Source organism: Microsporum canis, genomic scaffold (assembly GCF_000151145.1).
Source record: "Microsporum canis CBS 113480 supercont1.1 genomic scaffold, whole genome shotgun sequence".
NCBI classification, from domain to species: domain Eukaryota; kingdom Fungi; phylum Ascomycota; class Eurotiomycetes; order Onygenales; family Arthrodermataceae; genus Microsporum; species Microsporum canis.
Window position 1 is genome coordinate 1,029,432 of NW_003299169.1, and position 16,581 is coordinate 1,046,012.

General features: G+C 46.0%; 8 protein-coding genes across 8 annotated transcripts; 4 read left to right on the forward strand and 4 right to left on the reverse strand.

The window, feature by feature from the left end:
- Positions 1-371: 371 nt before the first annotated feature.
- MCYG_00376 (mitochondrial import protein mmp37) lies at positions 372-1,964 on the reverse strand (the record flags this gene model as incomplete). The annotated part of the gene is made up of 2 exons (XM_002850226.1): positions 372-1,889; positions 1,950-1,964. 2 exons carry the CDS (start codon positions 1,962-1,964, stop codon positions 372-374), a joined length of 1,533 nt encoding a protein of 510 aa, XP_002850272.1.
- A 447-nt stretch (positions 1,965-2,411) lies between these two features.
- Positions 2,412-4,983, forward strand: MCYG_00377 (conserved hypothetical protein; the record flags this gene model as incomplete). The annotated part of the gene is made up of 3 exons (XM_002850227.1): positions 2,412-2,531; positions 2,589-2,860; positions 2,940-4,983. The coding sequence occupies 3 exons, from the start codon at positions 2,412-2,414 to the stop codon at positions 4,981-4,983; spliced, it is 2,436 nt and encodes an 811-aa protein (XP_002850273.1).
- A 207-nt stretch (positions 4,984-5,190) lies between these two features.
- On the reverse strand, positions 5,191-5,841 carry MCYG_00378 (zinc finger matrin-type protein 2; the record flags this gene model as incomplete). The annotated part of the gene is made up of 1 exon (XM_002850228.1): positions 5,191-5,841. One exon carries the CDS (start codon positions 5,839-5,841, stop codon positions 5,191-5,193), a length of 651 nt encoding a protein of 216 aa, XP_002850274.1.
- Positions 5,842-6,377: 536 nt separating this feature from the next.
- On the forward strand, positions 6,378-7,091 carry MCYG_00379 (F-box domain-containing protein; the record flags this gene model as incomplete). Its single annotated transcript, XM_002850229.1, has 2 exons — positions 6,378-6,858; positions 7,060-7,091. The coding sequence occupies 2 exons, from the start codon at positions 6,378-6,380 to the stop codon at positions 7,089-7,091; spliced, it is 513 nt and encodes a 170-aa protein (XP_002850275.1).
- A 259-nt stretch (positions 7,092-7,350) lies between these two features.
- MCYG_00380 (acetoacetyl-CoA synthase) lies at positions 7,351-10,055 on the forward strand (the record flags this gene model as incomplete). The annotated part of the gene is made up of 8 exons (XM_002850230.1): positions 7,351-7,364; positions 7,606-7,625; positions 7,674-8,266; positions 8,346-8,863; positions 8,917-9,125; positions 9,194-9,303; positions 9,372-9,562; positions 9,623-10,055. The coding sequence occupies 8 exons, from the start codon at positions 7,351-7,353 to the stop codon at positions 10,053-10,055; spliced, it is 2,088 nt and encodes a 695-aa protein (XP_002850276.1).
- Positions 10,056-10,942: 887 nt separating this feature from the next.
- On the reverse strand, positions 10,943-11,792 carry MCYG_00381 (conserved hypothetical protein; the record flags this gene model as incomplete). The annotated part of the gene is made up of 4 exons (XM_002850231.1): positions 10,943-11,037; positions 11,190-11,383; positions 11,565-11,599; positions 11,736-11,792. 4 exons carry the CDS (start codon positions 11,790-11,792, stop codon positions 10,943-10,945), a joined length of 381 nt encoding a protein of 126 aa, XP_002850277.1.
- A 532-nt stretch (positions 11,793-12,324) lies between these two features.
- On the reverse strand, positions 12,325-13,721 carry MCYG_00382 (protein kinase domain-containing protein; the record flags this gene model as incomplete). Its single annotated transcript, XM_002850232.1, has 5 exons — positions 12,325-12,527; positions 12,581-12,740; positions 12,794-13,089; positions 13,141-13,463; positions 13,510-13,721. 5 exons carry the CDS (start codon positions 13,719-13,721, stop codon positions 12,325-12,327), a joined length of 1,194 nt encoding a protein of 397 aa, XP_002850278.1.
- A 416-nt stretch (positions 13,722-14,137) lies between these two features.
- MCYG_00383 (uncharacterized protein) lies at positions 14,138-15,022 on the forward strand (the record flags this gene model as incomplete). Its single annotated transcript, XM_002850233.1, has 4 exons — positions 14,138-14,165; positions 14,292-14,375; positions 14,533-14,633; positions 14,783-15,022. 4 exons carry the CDS (start codon positions 14,138-14,140, stop codon positions 15,020-15,022), a joined length of 453 nt encoding a protein of 150 aa, XP_002850279.1.
- Positions 15,023-16,581: the final 1,559 nt, after the last annotated feature.

The window sequence follows — 16,581 nt, forward strand, 5'->3', positions numbered from 1 at the left end:
GTTCCGTGCTGTTTGTCCAATGAGTGTATCCAGTTTTATTAATATATAATCTATAGCCTTTCCTCCAACATTTGAAATCTAAACAGCCATGCATGGTATTATCTTGGTATATAATAATATCCGCCCTGTTAGATGATACCCTTTGGGTGTCCTCGATATCTATGTACACCCAAAAAAAAAAACATAAAACGCCAGTGGTGATCTCACGTACCTCTCTAGAAAAGGAGGACCAAAAGGAAAATCCCCAAAGATATAATAAAACGACATCAATATATTAAACGCCAAATTCCCAGATGCTCAATTCTCAAGAGGGGCAAGAGGGTAAAACTCCTGTTTCATATCCTCAGAGAATTATATAAATATACACGCCCTCAGTCACTCTTCGGTTTGCTCTCCGGCGACTCGGAGCTTTCCTTTTTTGAGGCTGTATATTTCTGGCGTTTCTCCTGAAGGTAGCGCATCGACTTGGAGATGCCGGCTGTAAGAACGCCCTTCAAGGACTGGCTGGTGCTAGGCCAGGTTATTGTGTTTTTTATAGATAACATCACCTCGTCCTTCAGGTTGGCTTCCGCGGCAATCCTTCGATCAAAGCCACTGCCCTCCCGACGGTGGAATCGTTCCGGATCTTCGTCAGCAGTCTTCTCCATCATGAGATCAAATTCTCCACGAGGAATCTTGAACCGGCTCTGATATTGGAAGTAGAGTTTCTCTCGGAACGATTTGGGCAACCGCCGGACCATGTTGCCTCGTTTGATAGGATCCATGTCTTGTTCTAGAGCAACGTTTATGTTGGGGTTGTCAAGCCAGTCAGGATCATTGCATTGGTAGTCATTAAAAGTAACATTTGGTAAAGTATCGATTAGCGGTGCGTATAGTCGGCGGAAATTTGTGATCTGTGCAGAGACTATGTTGTGGATCTTCTTGGGGTCCTCTGAGCCAAAGGACATGCGAGGATCGCCTTGGTAGCTGATGCCTGCAATCTTTCGGTAGAGCTCCTGTTCTGTAAATTTAGGTGGTAGCAGGAGTAGAGCAACACGCACAGCTGATAGGAGGTTAACTTGGTTGGCTAGCCTGACACTGGGGTGGTCGCGCAAGATCTTAACTGGCTTGTGGAGTCGCCCCGCAAGGTAAAGTGAATCCCATTGACTCAAGTCTTTGCAGAGGGTGTCAATATTGACAACTCCATATTTAATCAAGGTTCCGTTCACCGTTATGTATGGGTTAAAGTAGACCCCAGCCCCCATTCTCTCTTGTACTTGGGAGACAACATATGATCCCATGGACCCAAGGCCGGAATAGTGGCTGCGGTGCTGGTTAAGGTTAAGAGAGTGCCAGTGTTGACTGTGCGAAACACCAAAGATAAAGTCGATCATCTTTCCGCCACCTTGTTGCACTGCTTGGATCGCCTGCGGAGGCGACGGATGGCAGCTTCCCCCAGATGACCCGCTCTGGGGGAAAACACCAGACCCGTAAGCAAACGCATATCGAATTGGTGCTTTGAACTGCCAAAGAATTTGCCGAAGAGCCTCCTTGAATTCTTCGTTGATAATCATATGCTGATTGAAACCAAAATTCTTTGAGGGGAGTTCGGAAAAGTTCTTGATCAAGAAATTCGGATTATCCTCCCAGTCTGACTCAGTACGCAGCGTAGTCGATCCGCTAGGTTTCCCCAGGCCCTGGGACGAGGACGAGGACGATGAAGGCAATGGTGTGTTTCGATGAGCGTCGAGGTTGAATCCGGGCGGAGGACCGGAATTGGAGCCTAGCTGGCTGGAAGTCTGTTCCGTAGACAACAGGCGTACATAAGAGGGATGGGAAACGAAGGCAAACGCAGTCAATGGCAAGTGTAGAGAGCGGCTGCAAGGGAGGGCCAACCTGGGCCTCAGGGCCTGTCTGGTATCAGCATACGGACCAGACATATTCGGAGAGCTAGCAGCAAAAGTACGTACGTAGAGTTGCCGCATGGCTAGCAGAGAGTAAGTAATATCCAGGACACACAGCAACGGCTGCGACAGTGTGTGTATATAGCTCGCATGGGCACCACTTTGGTCCACTCGTCGATGATGTTGTTAACAACTCCGTGATTTGTTTCTAAAACCTGCGGCTTTTCTCGCAAGGATTCTCAACACTGGCAGAATTCCAGACGTCGCGGAAGGCGGTGGGAAGGGGTCTTGGCAGATGATCCAATCATGTGACATAAGCTGCTGAGTAAAATATGACAAAGACCGTATGGTCACATGATTGCGCGTGGTTTCCCGAGTTAGGCAATGCGTAAACATACAACCTTAAGAGACGCTTCTCTTCCTCTCATTATCATAAACACACTCACATACACACACTCCTCCAACATACAGCTAGGTGAAGGGGTAGCATTCACTGGATGAATACCCGTGCCTGGGAATAGCGCTGTCATGACTTCCTCTAACGACCTCCTGACGGCTGCCGGTCGTCGGGCAACATTCGATGTCGCGCATCTATCGAGTTCTGGGGAAGAGTTGACCTGGCCATATACTGCTCCCTCGCCAGACGAGGTACGTTCACTTTCCTGGTGAATTAAGCTACCTTGAACTGACACTGTCGACCACTAGCTTGCTCATGCCGGATTCTACTACACGCCTACGGCTCTCAGCCCGGACAACACTACCTGTTTTCTTTGCGAACGATCCCTCGATGGCTGGGAAGAGGGAGACGACCCCTTTGCAGAGCACCTTCACTTTTCCCCCGAATGCGGATGGGCGATTATTATGAGTATAGCTCAAAAGACCTCGGATCCTGCGCAGATCGAAGACCCAACCAGCGCAAAGATCGTGGATGCTCGAAGGGCTACATTCTTCTCTTGGCCACACGATGGCAAGCGAGGGTGGGTTTGTAAAACGGAAAAGGTGTGAATTTCTCACATTCTACGGTTCTGTAATTCCGAGTCTAATAACAATTGGCAGATGGTTGAAGCAGGGTGGTATTTTTGCCCGAATGAAGAGAGTGATGATTTGGTCAGCTGTCCCTACTGCAAACTCTCCTTGGATGGATGGGAGCCAAAAGATAATCCTTTGTACGTCAAAAGACTACTCTGTTCCACTGTTGGTCAGATATGCTAATCTCCGAATTAGTGATGAACATTATCGTCGCTCGTCTGACTGCTCTTTTTTTGAATTCGCAAAACTACCAAAAAAGTCGAGCAAGTCAAGTCGCGGGAAGGCAGTACGTGGCTCGAAAGCTTCACGCCTATCGACACAATCCAATGCTACCACCGTCTCGGAAGCACCAACTGTCGATTTTGATGATACCATGGATCAGAGCATCATGTCTCAGGGCGGAACTCGGACTGTAAAGGCACCAAAAAAGACAACCAAATCAAAAGCTAGAAGCGCTAAATCTAAAAAGGATGAAGAGGTAGATATACCAAGCCAATTGGATATTGGTGAACAGCATGATAGAGAAGCCCTAACCCCACAAGGAAATCCTTCGCGGGGAATAAAAAGAAAGAGTGAGGCAATCGGCGGGACAGAGGGAAATAATTCGGAAGATGACCACCAGCCCCATCCAGAGCAAAAGCCCAGGAAGAAGCGCGCTACAGCAACACGGACAAAAAAGGCCCAACGTACTACAAGCTCAACTGTCGATTATGCGGAGCCTACAGATGATGAATTGGGGTTGGAAACAGCACCTAAACCGAAAAGGGGGCGTAAGAAAGGAAGTACTAGCAGAGTACGAAAGTCGTCCATCGCTTCCAATATCTCTGCCGCCCCATCAACGGCTCAGATTCCCAATGATGCGCAGATCGATGCAGAGCTGGAAGCTGACCTCTACAAAGACCTTTCAACAGAAGGCATAGCTAGTAAAACAGTTGAAAAGGCTCCTAGCAAGCAGCGCGTTTCGTCCGTTTCTATCGCATCTGGACACCGGAAAGTTAGCCTGAAAGATGAAGACCTTGAAGAACTACCTAAGCCGGAGGTGCAAAAGAAAAATACGAAAAAGAAGGCTACAAAGAAGCACACATCTACTTCAACTGTTGACAGGCTACCGGCGAGCGAGCTTGACCAGATGAACTCAGAGGCGGATGTGGACATGGATGAGCCTGTCGTATCAATACCAATTCAGACCCAAGATGCCGGCAAGGCACAAAGTGAAGAACCAGCTTTACAGCCTAAAAAGACAAAGCAAAGCAAGAAGATAAAAACCACGACGGGTACTACAAAAGGGCGAAAGAAAAGGGCAGACAGTAACGACGTCAATGACATCGATCCTTCTGAAATGTCTGCACCAACTGAAAATACAGCATCGAATAGAGAGGAACCAATGCCTCGGTTGTCTAATGGTGGGAATAGTAATAACAACAGGGAAGCAGATATAGCCGAGAGGGCAAAAGGCCGTGGCTCCAGCAGTCAAAACCCTGATAGTGAGACTCAGCATCGAAAGAAGCGTGGTTCAACGCAAGAGGAGCCTATCACTCGCCGTCCATCTAAACAGATACAGCAGGCCCAAGCAAGCCCTCCTACTCTGGACCCTTCAACAAACTTATCGCCCCGTGAATGCACTCCCGTATCGTCTCCTCGGTCATCCGATGCAGAAAACCAACCCCCTTCAAGTAAACCCTTAACGATATCAAAAACACAGCCCCATACGGCTTCACAGCCAACTAAGGCGCCCTTAGCCACAAAGACCCCTATTTTATCTCCCTCAAAGGGTGAACCGCGCTCAAGGCAGCTTACCACAGCCGATCCTTGGGAACCTGTTGACCTAGATGAAGCATTTCTCCCAGACTCAACAGAAAAAGAGAACGTGTCACTGACCGACATTTTGCATGCTGCGAAGGACGGAATCACTAGCCCTGAGAAGCGGATGAGTATCGAAGAGTGGATATTCTGGAACGCAGAGAAGGGTGAGGAAAAATTGCGCAATGAATGCGAGCGAGTGGTTGGTATCTTTGAAAGGGAAGGCGGACGAGCAATGCATGCACTGAATGGTATCGAGTGCATAGATTAGCCAGACATTTAATGCCTGATCAATGATAATAATGTATATAATGTGGTCAGGGGGCGTCGGTCCGGATAACTTTAGGGATGACTTCAACACATGAATTCAAAGCTTTATGGCCTTGGTATGTGATCCTGTACGTCCTCCATATGCAAATGCGGATAGACGGTATATTCCTGGGCGAAATTGGTAGGAAGCATCGCTCTGTCAACCCTTTCATGAAATAATACCCAGTCGACCCTCCCAGACATCTTCCTGCTTAACGTCATCTTTGCCGGACTTTCTCCTCTTTTCATTTCTCTTCCTCCTCTTCTCCTCTCGTTCCTTTGCCTCCTCTTCCTCCCTAGTTTTGATCCTTAAATCGAGATCCAACTGCCCAGCCTTTCGATCCTCCTCCTCCTCCACCCTCCTCTTATGTGCCAACCATCTTAGCCGGTTTCTGACCTCAACAACACCAGCTCTGACAACCTCTCCACTCTGTCCCGTCGCATACAGATGCTGCTTGCTATTCAAATGTTCCACAAGCTGTATATTATCTTTAAACGTCAGGTCACAGTCAGAACAATAGAAGCCTGCACCACGACCTCGTTTCCCTACTGCCGCTCCGGCAGGAACTAGCGTGGTCTTTCCGACCAGGCTTGCGACATCCAGCCGATTTGCGCGAGAGGTGGTCGCTTCGAGGGAGCTGTAGTCGACGGGAGCATGGTATTTTTTGCCTTGCAGTTTGGCCTCGTAACGCGCTTTTGCTTCTTCCTTCGATTTAGCTTCGTCTGCTGCTGCCTTTTCAGCGTAGGCCTCGCGGTCCCAGGTTTTTCGAAACGATGTGTCTGACACAGGTTTGTTGTAGAAGGACTTCTTGTCACTCATGATGGCGGCAGAGCTGGGGAATGTTCAGCTATGAAGACAGTATGAAGCAGCTAAGCAAGGGTGCCTCTCCGGTAGATGGCCAGATAAAGGTTCCGTTCGTTAAATCTGCTCTTAAATCTGCTCTTTTAAATATAAAATCATGAAGTTGTTGAGCTGTTGAAAGTCTTTCATGATAAAAGTAGAGCCATCAGCAGTCACGTGTGACTTGCTTGCATTTGGACATTCTTCATCTCTTCCATCGAGGCGACGCCGTCCATGTGGCTATGAAGATGTGCAGGGCTGGTCCGTCTATCTCGTCTAGAGAGCTCAGTACATCCCTAAAGCTGGGAGTTCGCCTTGGTGGCTGTGTCCGAGCTGTAACTAATACTTCGCTACGAGACGCAGCAGGCAACAACAATACCGCCTAATGTCTTGGGCCAAGCAGACACTATATATTTAATCCCATTCCGCTCTCTTCATGGATGGTCTTGGAAGGATTGTCAGATGCAATTTTGATATATTTATACATATCCAATATCACCGTCCCAACCCCGAGAATGCAACAAAATCAGAAGAAGGCTCTTGTTGATTCGTTCAGGTCAACGACAACAACCAAGCCAACCGTACCAATATCGAATAAACAATCATTTCTTCATCTTCCAACAGAAATTCACTTACATATTGCCTCTTTACTATCATACCCTGATGCATTGGCTTTAAAGCATACCAGCAGCTACCTTTACTCCCTAGTTCGGACCGATCTGCCCCTGAGGGTCGACTGGATCATCGAACGCCATGAGAAAGGGCTTACCGTTCCCAAAAAGAAATGTCAGCTTGGCACCGATGAATCGTTCTGCAACAGTGAAGTCAATCAGATAATGGAAAAAAGACGATGGCATCTTGAATGCAAACGAGGGGATGCCGGCTGCTTGGTGGTCGAAGGGTCGAGTTGCGGCGGATCATCAGCGCTTCAGCTATTAAAGGGGAAACGCTTGATGCTGATATTGAGTCGAGGGGGTATATACATTGAGAACCAAGGTCGGTCTTTGAAATATCCCTGGATCTTATCGACAGAACCATTGCTGATTTTTCACCCAGCTCTTTTGATCGGCATTTTACTAGGTGTTATTACCCTTATTTGGAGATTTTTACTTTGAAATAATAGCGTATATGATATTCGTCTGTTGTACTTTCTATGTCATATGGACCCCCCAGATAATGTTAACCTATCTATATCAGCCGTGATTTATAACTTGACCGGTTACAACTGAACAGTCGCCCATAACCACGTTGTTACCTCTATAATTCTAATACCATCAAAGTAATCAATTCAGCATCAGAATAATCCCCACACCGTAACCATAGATGCGTAAATTAAAGGAAGTATTCTCCCCTATTCAACCACAATCCTAACAGTTGAACCGCTCTGGCCCTCACAATCGGACTAGGAGACGGCAGAGTTACTGGTATGAACTTGAACATATACTATCATATACCATAGAACAACACGCTACGCTAATTGTGATTAAAATGATCTTTAGTCGGTTAGCCGGCAGCTTGTGGATTGCTTTGAAAACTCCATAGCGTCGTAGAGCCAGCCGTATATTATGTATAGATATACATAACTATACCGTCATTATCAACTGGTTAAGTCTTCCAACTTGCCATAAATCCTCTTATTTTGAGGCCTCCTTATATTAAACAGCAGATGCAACCTAATGATCGTGGAGGCCGAGGCTATTTCCACCCTAGCCGATGTCGATTATTAACGGGTTAGCATCTAAGACGGTCCTCTATAAATCGTTGTATGTCCTTTTCGCGATCAATCTTGTCTTCTTACTTATTTCTTCTAGTCCTAAGAGGGAAAAAGGTGGTCTTCAAGAAGAATCTAGGGATGTCATCGACCTTACAAACACCCCTTTGGGTATCTCCAAGTGCTGGAAACCACCCAATCGACAAATACCGGCTACGGGTGAACAAGAAATTCAATCTCAATCTCCAGAATTCTCATGAACTTCAACAGTGGAGTGTGAACAAGCCGCATGATTTCTGGATCGATCTGTACAAGTACATCGGGATTGTTCCAGAACTGCCCCCTGATATCACTCGGGCCTACGATGACTCTCTCCCGCTCAACGCCATTCCACCTTTCTTTGAGAATGTACAGCTGAACTACACGGAGAATATACTACGGGGAAAGAACCCTGATTCTATCGCTCTTATAGGCCTGCGAGAGTCTGACCCTCTTGATGGGGAATTTGTAACATGGCGCCAGCTCAATGAACGGATCCGGGTTGTACGCAGTGCTTTGCTACAGCATGGTATCAAACAAGGCGATAGAGTCGGTGCTATTGTATCGACATCTATCTGGAGTGTTGTGCTTCTCCTAGCCTCAGCTTCCATCGGTGCTATCTTCTCTTCTATATCACCAGATATGGGAATTGAGGTAAGGGATAAAAGCACCCCCCTACGGCATATATGGGTGAGCTTTTATATCATACAGCTGTATTAATGTTTGCAAATAGGGCTGTATCTCTCGGTTCCAACAGATTGAACCAGCCATTATCTTTGCAGATAGTGATATGTCGTATAAGGGCAAAAGAACTTCCCTTGACGAAAAGATCAAAGCCGTCTCGGAACGGCTACCAAAGTCTCTCATCTTCCTGAATCCCATCGGCGACCAAAACACTTCATCATTTCCATTAGTTGGAACCTTTTTAGCAAAATCTCGGGATACCGACGCCCTTGAATTCACACGTCTTCCGTTCTCATACCCACTCTATATCCTATATTCAAGTGGCACAACGGGTCCCCCAAAATGCCTTGTTCACCAACATGGTGTGGTCCTGCAGTTGCTCAAAGTATCCCTTCTTCATAATTCCCTTGGACCTAAGGATACTGTATTCCAATACTCAAGCACGTCATGGGTTCTTTTCAACATCATGAATGGGCACCTGGGCGCAGGAGCAACGCTGATATGCTACGACGGCTCGCCACTGTGGCCAGATGCGACCACTATGCTTAAGATATTAGAAAAATTCAAGTACGTATGCACTTTCCCTTATACGATGAGTGCATATCTAATGATCTTCCCAGAGTGACATATTGGGGAACATCTCCACGCTACTGCCTTGAACTTGAAGCATCTGGAGTGATCCCTCGAGAAAGATTCGACCTTGGCGCTCTCAGAATGGTAACAACCACTGGGGCAACGTTAACTGCAGACCAGTTCAGATGGTTTTATAAGGTATTTCCCTATGTCCATTTGAGTAGCGTGGCAGGGGGAACAGATATAGCAACATCTTGTAAGTTGCCACTCTACCCAATATCATATTCTAGAACAAGAGGCATTCTAAAGATGGCTGCATCGTAGGGATCGCAAGCGACCCTTCAAGCCCGGTTTACGCCGGAGAGATGCAAATGTTTGCGCTAGGAATGAACGTCGAGGTTGCGGATAGCGATACTGGTGAATCAATTACACATGTAAAGTCTTCTCTAGTTCTGGTCCCTTGGTCTACAAAAGAGCTTTGTTGCTGAGTTACCTTGGATAGACTGGCAAGTCTGGAGAGCTAATTTGCCGGACACCATTCCCGTCAATGCCCGTATTCCTCTGGGGAGATAAAGGCAACAAGAAGTACAATTCATCCTACTTCGAACGATTTGAGCATATCTGTGTTTGGGCTCAGCATGACTGGATCAGCGTGAACCCAGCCACCAAGGGTATTTCAATGCACGGGAGAAGGTATGCTGTGTTCTCTAACACAAAATCGTGCTGACATGCATAACTAATAAATGGTCATAGCGACGGCGTATTGAATCCGTCAGGAATTCGCTTTGGCAGTGCCGAGATTTATGCAATTTCTGAGGGCCCTCAATTCAACACCGAAATTGAGGATACGCTATGTGTCGGGCGGCGCCGCAAAGACGACAAGGACGAAGAAGTTTTCCTATTTATCAAAATGAGGAACCAGACCGTAAACACATTAACGCCAGAACTCGAACAGCGGCTGAGACTGGCTATTCGAACCGGCCTATCACCACGTCATGTTCCCAGGTTCGTCGTCCAGGTGCCCGAAATACCTGTGACTATTAATGGCAAAAAGGTTGAGATTGCTGTCAAGAAGATTATCAGTGGGAATAAAGTGCAAGTCAGCGCTACGGTCGCGAACCCGAAATCATTGGAGTTTTATGAACAGTTTTATAGGCTTGAGGCCCAGCCCAAGGCAAAGCTATGAAGATAAGACATAGACTGGAGACGATCTTATGGGTATACAAGATGATTTGGATATATTGTTGAGTATTTTATATATTAGTCATAGATGTAGACTGTCTTGCTAGAGCCATTGGAATAGAGTACAATCTCGTTTTATCATAAGCTCTAGATTCTTTACAATTGTCCTTGGTCATCTTAAGGGGGACCTCTGGACTGTGATAAGTTGAACAGATTACTCTGTTTGTGCATAGTCTATACATGGCATGTACTCCATACTTTGCCAGATTTCTCTCAGCAGCGCAATGAAAAAAAGAAATGAAATGAATAAAAAGTAACGGGGAAGAAGCAAGTCTTCCTCGTGACAACCGAGAGCTAGATAGAATAAGTAATTAACACCAAAGTAGACAACGAGGCGGTGAAGTTGATTGAATACTCATGGAGTATCAAATCGGCCATTTAGAGTCGAGGATCATCGATGTCCTCGTGAGATGAAAAAAGCCACCAGGAAGAAGCTCACAGGATGGCGGGGAGGGAAAAAGCGAGCCATCCACGCGATTGGTGACCTAATTATATCCTTAAAAAGCGGGAGATTTGCATAATATCTCGTATAATCTGGTTGATGTAATTGGTGATCCAGGATAATTCACTTGCACATGCAACCAGCCGCTCCCCAGACTTAGCGCATACTATGTAGTTACATATTTTCGCTTAAAACTGGGGATACGAGAACGAAAAGTCAGAGTTTTGGCTGAGCATACAAAGTCGGTAGATTTGTCGAAGAGATGGTCGAGTTGCCATAGTTCGACAATGATTTTGATAAAATATGGTTTTGGGAATTTTCCTTCAAGGCCAGGCTTATGGGACGGACGGAAGCTGTGGTGCGAAAGGAGATTGGTTGGCGTGCAATTCTCATGGGCTTGGATGATACATATTATCCACAACAGTGATAAAATACTTATATATATTATATTCATGGAGCACATAACCTCCCCCTCTGAGGCATACTAATATATAAATATAAGTAATAGGCACGTTGCCTCACTTGCAAACGAGAAAAGGAGCAGGCCACTAATAAAAATTAGACACATACAAGAAAAAACATTTCCATGAACTTTGGGACCGGGATCAATGGCATCATCTGCGTTTTAATACTTACTGATTGCATTGGTATTCACTTGAGCTGTGAATGACAACAACGCCTTTCCCGCGCGTGAAAAGAATTCATTCCAAGTTCCATCCTCATGAGCATGAATCGACAAAACCCTCGTCCTATCTTTGGTATAATAACCAATAGTGACAACATCTTTCTTGTCAGTTTTATCCTTGCTAGATTGATAGGGTTTTGTTCCCCTTTTTTTGTTAGCTCGGGAGCATACTGGATCCTGCCCTCAACAACGTTTGGGTACTAGTTATAATGAATTAGGTCAACATGATAATGTCTTTTATGAGGGAGTGCAAGGTGATACCTTTTTCTCGGTTACATTACCTGTAGTATCGACAGTGCTGCTGTACCCCAATCCTGCTTCCTTACTCAGAGTTTCTATAGATATCCTCGATACGCCACTCCTAAGACCCTGGTTGAGCTAAACATGTTTAACAAAGTAGTTAAGGTTGTCAAAGTATAACTTGGAGCAAACATATACAATGGTAGGTCATGATTAAGAAGATAAATTTTGGTATTAACAGGCCTTTAAATAATCACAGCCTCACCTTTTACGCGCTGGACAGAATGTGCTTGATTATCCTTGTACATATGCATGAAGGAGCAGTTTCAACATCCGTACGGAGTACATCACCCCCTAGCTAGTCGTACCAATCACATACAAAATTTAGCCGCCGAGCTTCAAGAGAGGGAGAGAAACACCGGGGAACTATTACACATTCCCGCCTGCCATCTTGTCTTATTATTCGATCTTTCTAACTACTACTAATCATCGTAGTTTGTGGGTCTAACTATACTCTCTTTCCTGTAACATTTAGGATAATTCGGGGGTTGCCCAAATCGTTCACATGTTATTTATCCCATGTCTATGCTGTCCATGGTTCAAACGTGCCGGCCCAATTGGCGTTGGATTAGGCATCACTTCTATGTTTTATGCACCACATAGTATAGCAGCTAGATCACCGTAGCCCAGTTAGTTCTGGCCCTGGTTTACAACGTAGGTTCCCCTAGATTGAAAGCATTAGATAGAATGAACGAATTCGTAGTTATCAATGCTGGGAGAGAACGTGTTTATTTCTGTTTGTGTTCCTTATCTAGCAGCGCGTTAACTCCTGTGAAATGCCTGTAATTAGGCTGCTTTTCTAGCTCGGAGAATTTCCTGCATCAAGAAGTCATCGTATGCTAGCTCTTCTGCCGTCGGTCGCTCCTCAGGCAGCCAGCGTAACACTCGTTGTATGAAACTTAAGAAGAGCTCTCTGTCTTCGTCAGAAAACCGCAGCTCTCGCATGCCAAGTGACTGTTCTGGTATAGGTACGGTTCCTTTCCAGTTCCCTATATTTTCAAAAGTAAGAGATGGTGCAAAAATTGATAACAAGCAGGCATACCTTGACTATCCCAAAACTCGTGAGATTTTTTACTTCTCCTCAGAAACTCAAGAGGGGGAGGCCCCATCAAGGATACCATTTCTGCTAAGTGCTGCTCGTCATCGAGGACCCGATATTTCTTTGCAAAGAAAAGATGTTGACTCTCTGCCAGATCCCAGATCTATGCTCGTCAGGCTACGACCGTTAAGTGGTATCTAATAGAGTTTAACATACCATTGTGCCGATTGACCAGATGTCAACTTTAGAGTCCCACTCAATATCCAAAATCACCTCAGGTGCACGGTAAATACCTGGCATAATATCTCCTCTATGCCTTTGGTTTCCAATCCTCGCTTCACCGAGGTCAGAGAGAACTGGTAAGCCAGTAGCAACATGCATTGGTCTAGAATAGTGTATATGGCGATCAGCTAGGACTTTTCGTGCAATTGGGCGCTGTATCTCATCTTCTTCGATTTGAGATAGGACCGAAGTATCATCAATTCCTTGCAACAAATTATTGGACGAGATATCTATTGGGCTTGTTAGTTACAAAACGGTAAAAAAAACATAATGCAACTGACCCGTGTGTATGACGCCGTTTTCATGCATGAAAACCAGCGATATGAGGGTAAGTTGGATACTCCGCTGGATGAAATCTTTTGGTAGTTTTTTCTCAGGAGACATGCTCTGGAATTCGGTGAAGCTCATCCCAAGAGGTCGATATATCAAACAAGTATGCTTGCCATTGGGGCCAACAACTTCAAATGAGTCAAGAACCAGGCGGACTAGTTTCTTTCCAACGTGGTCTCCTGTGTTCTTCAGGTGTTCAGATACCGCAAGTTCACGGTCAGGCCACCGTCCACGGTTACACACTTTTAATGTGTAATATTCACGGTCCCTACAGCTGATTAAACATGAACCCAGCAACTAATGGTGGGTCAATAGCATACTGGAGATCACGACAAAGCCATACAGTTGAGGATGAGCCAAAGCCCAGCTTAGAAACAACTTTGTATCTAGACGCAAATATATCGCCAATGTAAACCGGATAGAAGACTTCTGCAACATACCCAGGGATCTCTTCTTCTTCAATCTTTTGTGAAGAGTCCAGCTTCACAAAGCCCGATGTTGGCGCCTTTTGGGATGGCGAAGCTGAGGTCATTGTTCTCGCCAATCTACAACACGGAGAAGAAACACATGTATACGGATATTTGAAGGACGAAAGTACCCTTTTTATACCCCATCGACAAATTGACATGGTGAGATGTTTAATAAAACGGGTTGATGGGCAGATGTTGCTCTCGATGGCGTTGAAAATCACCAATCAAGCTCCTTGGCATTTAAAAGTGTCGAATATTGTGCATAGTAATTAGAGACAATACAAACAGCATTCTTTTATGGATAACCAAGTATAAATACTAAGACTTGTACAGTACGCATAAACGTATAAATTTAGCCAAAATTGAGCTCTCTTTTATAGTTAAGTAAACTATGTAATATAAAAAGCCTCCGGTGTGGTAAACCGCTAATAGACATCAGCTTGAATAATAGAGACACATAACCAAGCCGAGTATTGAAATGCCCAAGGGTGTGTATAGCATGGCAGGTTCTTACGGATAATTTGCTCAAGAGGCGCTCATGCAATTACTAAAGTGAGTATAGTATGCATAGTGATATGATATGCATTACAGAATGAAAGGACAAGCGCTAACCAGGGAGCCATGATAACAAGGAGAGGATCGCGCGATGGATGTGGATATAACTCCGTTCTTGCGTGTAAGCATGGCAGTCAAGGCAGTCGCGCATAATCCAGCGGGTTGGTCCAGGGGTTAAATCAAGGCCGGTGGAAGCATGTTGGTTATAGATCAACCCTTGATAACTAGTTAGGCAGATGAATATTCGCGACCAGCCCGCTATTTCAAGAGAGATAAGAGAATCTCCTAATCTGCCCTGATTATCTCGTCCATCTCAAGGCTCCCCCTTTTTCCCGACGTCGCTCAGGCCGCCCAAGCCGCAGATATCAACCATCTTCCTGTTTGGGTCATTCGCGATGAGAGCCGCTGCTCATGACACGGTAAACCAGCCGTCTCCGCTGGCCTTTACACGTACATTAATAGCAACCCTCGTGTGCTAGCGGGAGACTGGACGAAGGAAGAACGCCCATGCCATGCATATCAGGGCCTAACCGCTACGGTTGGCTCGCGTTCTAACAGGGGCAAGCAGATCAGCAAAAGAGAACATAACTCCAGTGATCTCCCCGAAGAGGTTCACAGGCTCATCAGAGAGAGAGGCCTGAGCGGAGAAGAAAAATGCCCCGATGGGTTGCAATCGAGATTTAAAGTCGTCGGTGCCTTGGCCAGCTCGTATATGCCTGTGTTTAGTCCGCGGTGGACGGATGTGGTGGAGTATATGCTATCTGCTATGTATGTATATCATACCATCCCTCAAGGCCAGTCTGGTTGAGAATGCACTTCGGAGATATATTTAGAGTAGATAAGAATATATACTCTGGGTGTTTTTTTAAAGATAGCATGTGGAGTTAAGCCACAAAGCTACAATGTGTGTGTAATATAAGATGAGCATGGGCCGAGGTGATATCCAGGAACATATGCATGATATCACCTACTTTCTATGTAGCATCAAGTACTATGTATGTACAGTTCTAGGCTAGGGATGTTCCCGAGGCTGATATCTTGTTCGGTAACTCAGGAGATATTAAGATCTCGCCCAAGAGCCACAGTCTAGCATGGTCTACAAGGACGATAAGTGGCTCTGGAGAGGTACATAGTTGGAAATGGGCCCTCTGGCCATCGAAGATGACAGCTCCAGCCAAACTGGAGCTATGATATACAGAACAGAGGTTCTGCTTCATAACCTTGAGCCTAGCTGGTTCAAGCACGAAGTAGCTCGAAGATCGTGAAACATGCATCGCTTGCTCGAGATGAAGAGATTCTTTGTCGCTTGCTGGGAGGAGCCATGTACACATCTGGTCCACTTGATTGCAACGGAAATGGACAATAATCGGTTTCCGAAGTGCCGCCCAGAGTCACCACAACGTTGGAAAGCCGTTTCGCGACGTCATGGCAGTAGCAAAAAGCTCCTCCGGCCAAGCTAGACGAGCTCGAGACATCCACCCCGATGGTAAACATCACACGAGCAGAAACATGAGCTTCTCCATCCGATGGAGCTGGTTAGAAACAAGACATTGACCGTCTTCGTCATTTCCTGCGGTGCTATTGGTAAGAGATGTACCAACCCAACTAAGCCAGTGTAAGGCCGATTTTTTTAATCTTATTAGCATAAATTAAGGGACGAGGATGGCTTGCTCGGTTCCAAACACCATGCATGGTGTATATGTATTACATAGTATGCCCTGTCCACCCTTTGCTCTCGGGTTGTGCCTTGTTCAGAATCTCGCTTCGGTCGTCTCTGGCGGAGAAAGGACAAGCTGATCGCCGTTTCACGCGTGGGTTCGCCTGATGTATTCTCTCTCTCTGAGTGTCTCTGCTCTCATCTTGGATCTTCTTGGACGTTTGGCCCTTCGTACACCCCGTGTTTATTTTTGTCTTCGCCGTTTGGAAGCAGAAACCGTACTGTGTAGTAGGCAGAAAAGGGAGAGGAGGAAAAAGCAAATATTAAGAATTATACTTGACAGAAGGACAGTCGACAGGTGGAACCCAGTCGAGCGAAGATCCAATCATGCCCCGAACGTCCGTCCTGGATCTCGTGAAGCTGGGCTCGCTTGACGTAAGATTTGGTCGGGAGTCACAGTTGGTTCCGCCGACCAGAAGTCGGTCTGATGGCGGAAAGGGGATGGCATGGCGAAGATATGGCGAAGATGGCATGCCGAAGATGCTGGTCGAAGATGTCTTCGAAGCCAAAGGAGAAGAAGTAAGGGCGCGCTGCGGCAGACCCTGGCTCTCTCGTCCTGATGTCGAACATATCAAGGTCCATGCAGCAGCCAGGACTGGATAAAATCCCGATAACTGTGTATATCCTCGTCTTGACGCTGCATAGCAAGT